The 6,000-nt window shown below is 52.0% G+C and overlaps 1 protein-coding gene across 1 annotated transcript in view; it reads right to left on the bottom strand.

Moving 5' to 3' along the window:
* Positions 1-2,313: 2,313 nt before the first annotated feature.
* Positions 2,314-6,000, bottom strand: part of INPP5D (inositol polyphosphate-5-phosphatase D) — a 107,796-nt gene continuing 104,109 nt past the window's right edge. The window contains exons 26-27 of the mRNA XM_081052373.1: positions 4,415-5,033; positions 2,314-3,499 (exon numbers count right to left, since the gene is read on the bottom strand). Coding sequence (XP_080908499.1) covers positions 3,497-3,499; positions 4,415-5,033 — 622 coding nt within the window. The 3' untranslated portion in view covers positions 2,314-3,496. The remainder of the gene's footprint in view (positions 3,500-4,414; positions 5,034-6,000) is intronic.

Below are 6,000 nucleotides of genomic sequence, written 5' to 3'. Positions count from 1 at the left end.
CTGCCCTTCCCCCAGCCCCCATGGTGCCCTTCTTTAAGGTGCTGACCCCCAAGGCCCAGCACATGCCATCAACACACACACACACACACACACACACACACACACATACACACGGCTGAAGGGACGAAGGAGACCACTGACACCTGGGATCAAAGTACTCAGGAACCCAGACTGTAACCTGAGAAGAAACTGACCAGCGCAGACCAGCCACTCAAACAGAAAATGACAGGAAAGTCAATTGTCCTGACTGTACTGCTGGACAGTGCTCATCCCAGCCAAAGCAGATTCCCCAAAAGGGACCTTGGGGAGGAGGGGAGGTAGTGAGAGTCAGACCCTGCGATTGCATTACAAAGGGTCTCTCTCAGTTGGAGTGAAGGCTGGGAGCTTCCTTGCAGGAAGCTTCTAGGCCTTTAGACAGCTGGATCTCCATGGAAATTAGTTTATGGACATAAAGGAGCTATTTTAAGGACCAGCGAAGACGAGAACCTGTAGGCTGCAGTTAAGAAAAGTTGCTGTGAGAGAGCTTTGCTGAGTGACTCACTAATTTCCCTCCTATAGGGGTGGAAAAAATGGCATGGAAAAAGAACGGAAACCCAGGAAGGAGAGGGAGGAGAAGCCCACAGGCTGACCCATCCCTGCAAAATGCCTCAGGCCGCAGCAGCTGGCCTCCAGGCTGTGCTGGGGGAGGAGATGCTGGGTGCCCAGCAAGCAGCTATTACTAGAGAATATCCATTGCGATAACAACACCTTCCTGCTGGCGCAAAATTTGCTGTTGTCAACCAGTGCTCATATAATCATGCAAAGAAGGAAATGTTTGCTTTTTTAAAAAAGTGACTGCAGTAGCGTCTGCAGTCTCGGGCACAGCAGAATTCATCTTCGGCATGGGGGGCACTTTTGTGAGAAAAACTCGTTGATAAATCCACCTTCTTGGTTACAGCCGTTGGTGAAGGCTAGCTGAAACAAAATACAGACGTTAATAGATGCTCCTCGATCTATGATGGGGTTGCATTCTGATAAAGCCTTTGTGAACTGAAAACAGCGTACGTCGAAAATGCATTTGTGGGCTGTGGGACGGCTCAGTTGGTTAGAGCGGGAACTCTTAACAAGGTTGCAGGTTCAATTCTGCATGGGATGGTGGGCTGCGCCCCCTGTAACTAAGATTGTAACTAAGATTGAAAACAGCGACTGGACTTGGAGCTGAGCTGCGCTCTTCACAACTAGATTGAAGGACAACGATTGATGGGTCCTGGAAAAAGTTTTCTAATGTTCCGCAATAAAAAATTAAACATTTGAAAATATAAAGAGGAAATGCATTTATTACACCTCACCTACTGAACATCACAGCTTTGCCTAGCCTACCTTCATCATACTCAGATAACCACACTGCTTTTCTTTGACTTACTTCTCCTGGGGACCCTGAGAAGCGTTGGGGAGCAGCCGGACATCCGTTCTAGGTGGGGGTAGGAGCTTGAACTCTGCTCTCCTTTGCAGCACCCCAGCCCAACTTGCAGCCACTAGGTCCCCCAGGAGGTAGGGTGATGGATGTAGGGGGGTTGGCCTAAGGGATGTCTGTGGTCACCAGTTGTCCCTCCACATCAAGTCAGAAGGCTGGTACCTGGGGACCAGGAAGTGAGCCTGCAGGGGGAGGAGCCAAGTTTGCAGTGGGCTCTCAGCCCCGCCCCTGCAGACTCCACAGGCCATTGCTGAAGGGCAGTGAATGGTTTGCTCCGTGGCTGCCGAGAACACCACTCCCTCAAGCTCTGCCAGGAGTCCAGGCCTGGTGTCTGAACTGGAGCAGAGGCCCAGCAGCTGGTACTGGTTGGGACAGCAGCCCAGGCCAAGGCACCCTGGAAGTGGGGCCAAGCATTGCCCACACTGGCTGTCCCTGGGGACTGCTCCCTGACCCGTGGGCGGTACAAGTTGACCCTGAATGCAGGGAGCTGGAGGTCCAAGACCTGGGGATTATTTACATGTGTTTGTTATCTGGAGCTTAGCAATGAACGCTTACAAAAGCCAGGAGGAACTTGTGGCTGCAGGACAGGAGGGGTAGTGGTCCAGGGGATGACGCTGGTGGAAACTGGGTGGCTGCAGGGTGCCTCGAGTCCCACAAACATGTGTGATGTCTACTGCTGTTCCCGTCCCATGCCCAACTTCAAGCTGGTTCTCCAGCCCCCTCAGGTCAGAGCAATGCTTGCCCATCACCATCGTCAACCTCAGTATTCTCCCGTCCTCTGGCTGATGCTTATGGCCCTGACGGCTTACAAGTGTGTTCATGGCTGAATGGTAGGAAAAACTGTCACATAGATGAGAGCTGATTGAGAAAGGCACAATTTATTGGTTGCACAGACTGACACACAAGGGAATGTGGGGTGCGTACCCATTTTTCTTGCCTTACACACACACTTCACAATTTGGCTTCTTACATTAATTCTGTTATGTGAAAAAGCAACACAAGACATCCATCCATCTGTTCTCCTAGTGAGCAAAGAATCAATCAGAGCCCAAAGCTAAGGATTTCTAAAGAAAAGGCTGCACTGCTTTGAGAGGCCCCTGGCTCCCAAGCAAGAGAGCTCAGCTTTTGGGAGCAAAAACTCTTCTATTAATATGACGACATAAGTGTAGGGGGGCTCGGCTCAACCCACGTCCTAGTGGTAGCTGCCTACCTCATGGAGGTTATGGGGGACCTGGCTCCCTCCTGGGCATCTGTAGCCCGAGCTGAAGGTGGATCTCCCCCCTGGAGAGTGGGAGCTGATTTTCCTTCTTTTTCAGACTAAAGAACTGAGAGGACACAGAGAGAGCCCTGCTCCTCAGGCAGCTCTGCCCACACCCTCGGGGCTTCAGCTAAAGCAGTTTGCATCACTGAAGCTGGACGAGGTTAGGTTCCTCTTAGCCTAAATTAACACTCACTCTTCAGCTCCCTAAAGGCTGAGCCCTGTCTCACTTCAGGTCACAGGCCTTAATTTTTAGTGCTTTGCCCAAATCATGCAGGACATACTGTTTTGAACTGGGGCGTCTGGGAATGTGGTTTGGGTTGGCTAAGAAAGACTCATGTCACAATACTCGTAAAGCACTTAGCAGGTACCTGGCACGTGGTGAGTGCCCGATACATGCAGCCATCATTATTATTATTATTATTAATATTATCATTATTATTATTTATATCTCTACCCGCAAATCAACACTTTAGTTTCTTTCTTGAAAATGGCAACCAGAACAAAGCCCTTGGGTGCCAAGTACCAAGATGAAGCCGGGGGCCCAGGTGTGCAAGTTGTTTGTTACAATTCGGCTACACTTTCCCTTCCAACCTCAGCCTTAGGGTCCAGTTTCCCAGCCAGCGTACTCTGCAGACCACACAGAAGCTGGGCTTCTGCTGAAAAGTACGAAACCCTGCACAGGAAGCTGGGTAGGAGGGGCCAACAGGAAGTCCAAGGAGAGGGTCCGAGTGGCTTCGTGCTGCTCCTCTGGCCCCCATCTCACTGGCAGCTCACCAGGGGTCTCACTGCAGGAGAACAGAAGACTGTCAGCACTGCATTCTTGCCAGGCCAGATTCAACTAAAGGTCCCCACGTCCCTGCACACCGGGCTAGGTCAGGCTAGCTTTTACATAGTGCCGAAGGGGCCCACACAAGGTTCTAAGTACTCTATTCGTATATATTCTAATCCATATGCATGGATGTCATATGTATGCATTGTAATATATAATATGTAAATGAATATGTATAACATAATTTACGTATAAATTATAACATATAGTAAAAAAATATAATAATATGCAAGCCTCCTTATAGACCTAGGAGGCAGGCCCCATTAATAGCCCCCTTTTTTACAGAGGAATATCAAGCTCAAGGCACAGAGCCAGGAGGTGGGAGAGCGGGGACTCAAACCCAGGAGTTTGGCTCCAGAGTCTCTTCTTAGCACTATTAGTTTTGCAAAAAGAAATCTATTTTATAAAAAGGAAGGGGACATTGCATTTGAAGACTGAAATACAAAGAAATGTTTAAGTACTAACACTGATGATGATAATAATGAAATGTCAGGGATCTGGGCGCTTTGTATTTATGGAGTCTCGGGCCTGACACAGAAGGGCTGACAGTGTATCCTCAGGCCCTCCTTTAACCCCTTCATTGTCGGAGCAGGGACTCTGGGGATAGAGAGGCCTGGGCGCAAATCCAGACTCCAGCCCCTCCTCAGGAAGCAGCTCCCAGAACCACTATTTCTCAGAACCCACTCCTGGGCTGGGTTGTCACATCACGCTCATGCACACGCTCACACTCACACAAGCCCATGTGCCCCTGAGCACAGTGCCAGGCATGGCAGGTTGTATCCCACAAGTGCACACGCGTTCTTGGGCATGGTCGTCACACGCATGCGTACACACATGCAGCCCCCACCCCCCGACGCACACCCCAGCGCACCTGCATGCTGGCCCTGCCCAGCGGCATGTCCTCAGGCCGGTGCTTGCCGTGGTGGGGGAGTTCGGTGTTGTCACGGTAGTCACGGCCCTTGGCGTGCTGCAGGTGCAGGACTGCGGGACTCTTGACCGGGAGGGGCGGCCGCTGGGCCGGGGTGGGCGGGGCCTGCTGGCTCAGCTCCGACCTGGAAGGCTTGATGGGCCTCTTGGCTGGCACTGGGGCTTGGGAGCTGGCAGGGGCCTTGGGCTTCCCTTGGGTCTTGTCCCCTGCGGCAAGCCGGCCCTCAGGGGAGGGCGAGCAGGTGAAGGAGCGGAGCCGTGGTGTGGGGCTGAGGAAGGGCGTGGGTGTGGGCGCAGGCGTGGGCACCGGCTTGCCTGTCCCCTGGCTGCCCTCAGCCTCCTGGGCTTTGGAGAGTAGGATGCTGGGCGACAAGATTCCTGGGTCCGGGTAGGGCAGGGACTCCTTCCTCAGCATTTTGGGGGATTCCTGTTCTTTCCTGGGAACCAGCTTAGGGAAAGAACTCACGGACCCATACAGAGGGTTCTCAAACATCTCGGGCTTGGTCAGCTTCACGTCCTCCTGAGGCAAAGCTTCCCCCACGTTCTTCCCCAAGTCGCTGGGCCTGGAGCGTGGGAAATGGAGACACAGGGAGAAATAAAGGTGGGCAATGACTACTCAGTGCCGATGGGGTTTTCTTTGTGGTGATAAAAATGTGTAGGACTAGACGGAAGGGCTGATTGTACAACATTGTGAAGGACTGAATGCCACCGAATTGTTCACTTTAAAACAATTCATTTATGTTACATGAAATTCACCTCAATGAAAAACAAAATTGAAAACGAGAGGAGAAGGTACTGTGTAACTCACAGGTTGACAAGAACACAGGTAACCTCAGTTCTTGCTCGGACCCTTTCCTTCATTAAAAACTTCACACCAGTGCCTTAGTGAGCAAGGGGACTTTGCAAAAGCATTCGCGGGCGGAAGGCAAGACAGGGCTTCCATGCCACTGCCAGTATCCAAACCACCGCCAGTCCTCACCAGAGGAGCCTGCCCTCCACAGCCCTGCCCCTCACTGCTGCCAACAGACCTGCCTTCCTGGCTCCCCCCAACAAGGATCCCACAGCCTCTCTGCTTTCTCGAGCAAATCCTGCTGACTCCCAGGGGAACAGAAACCTGGCAGGTGACCAGATGTCCTCAGTGACCTTCTGCGCTATTTGAGGGTCCCAGGTCAAGGAGCTCCATTTAACAGATGTGTGAGAGCCCCCCCACGTGCCCCAGGCACAGGAAACCATGAACCGGACAAAATCTGTGCTGAGGGGGCCGACATTCCTGATGAACACAATATTCTCTGCAACCAGTCTTCTCCCTGGAGAGCTCCTGGTGAGTGCAGTTTCTCTCGTGGTCACTCAGTGGGAAGGAAAAAACGGTGGTCATGCTGGCAATCAGAGGGAACCTGGAGTGATGCAAGCACTGGGAAATAAGCCAGCAGCAAGAAAATAGGCCTGTTGACGTGTGGCAGAGAAGGAGCCCCACATCAGGGGCCGGAGTAGAGACGTGAGTCTGTTCGTCTGTCTCCTCATTTATTACGA

Source organism: Rhinolophus hipposideros (genome assembly GCF_964194185.1).
Source record: "Rhinolophus hipposideros genome assembly, chromosome: 6".
Lineage (NCBI taxonomy): Eukaryota > Metazoa > Chordata > Mammalia > Chiroptera > Rhinolophidae > Rhinolophus > Rhinolophus hipposideros.
The sequence above is the reverse complement of the archived record's forward strand: the minus strand, read 5'-3'. Positions and strand labels throughout refer to the sequence as shown.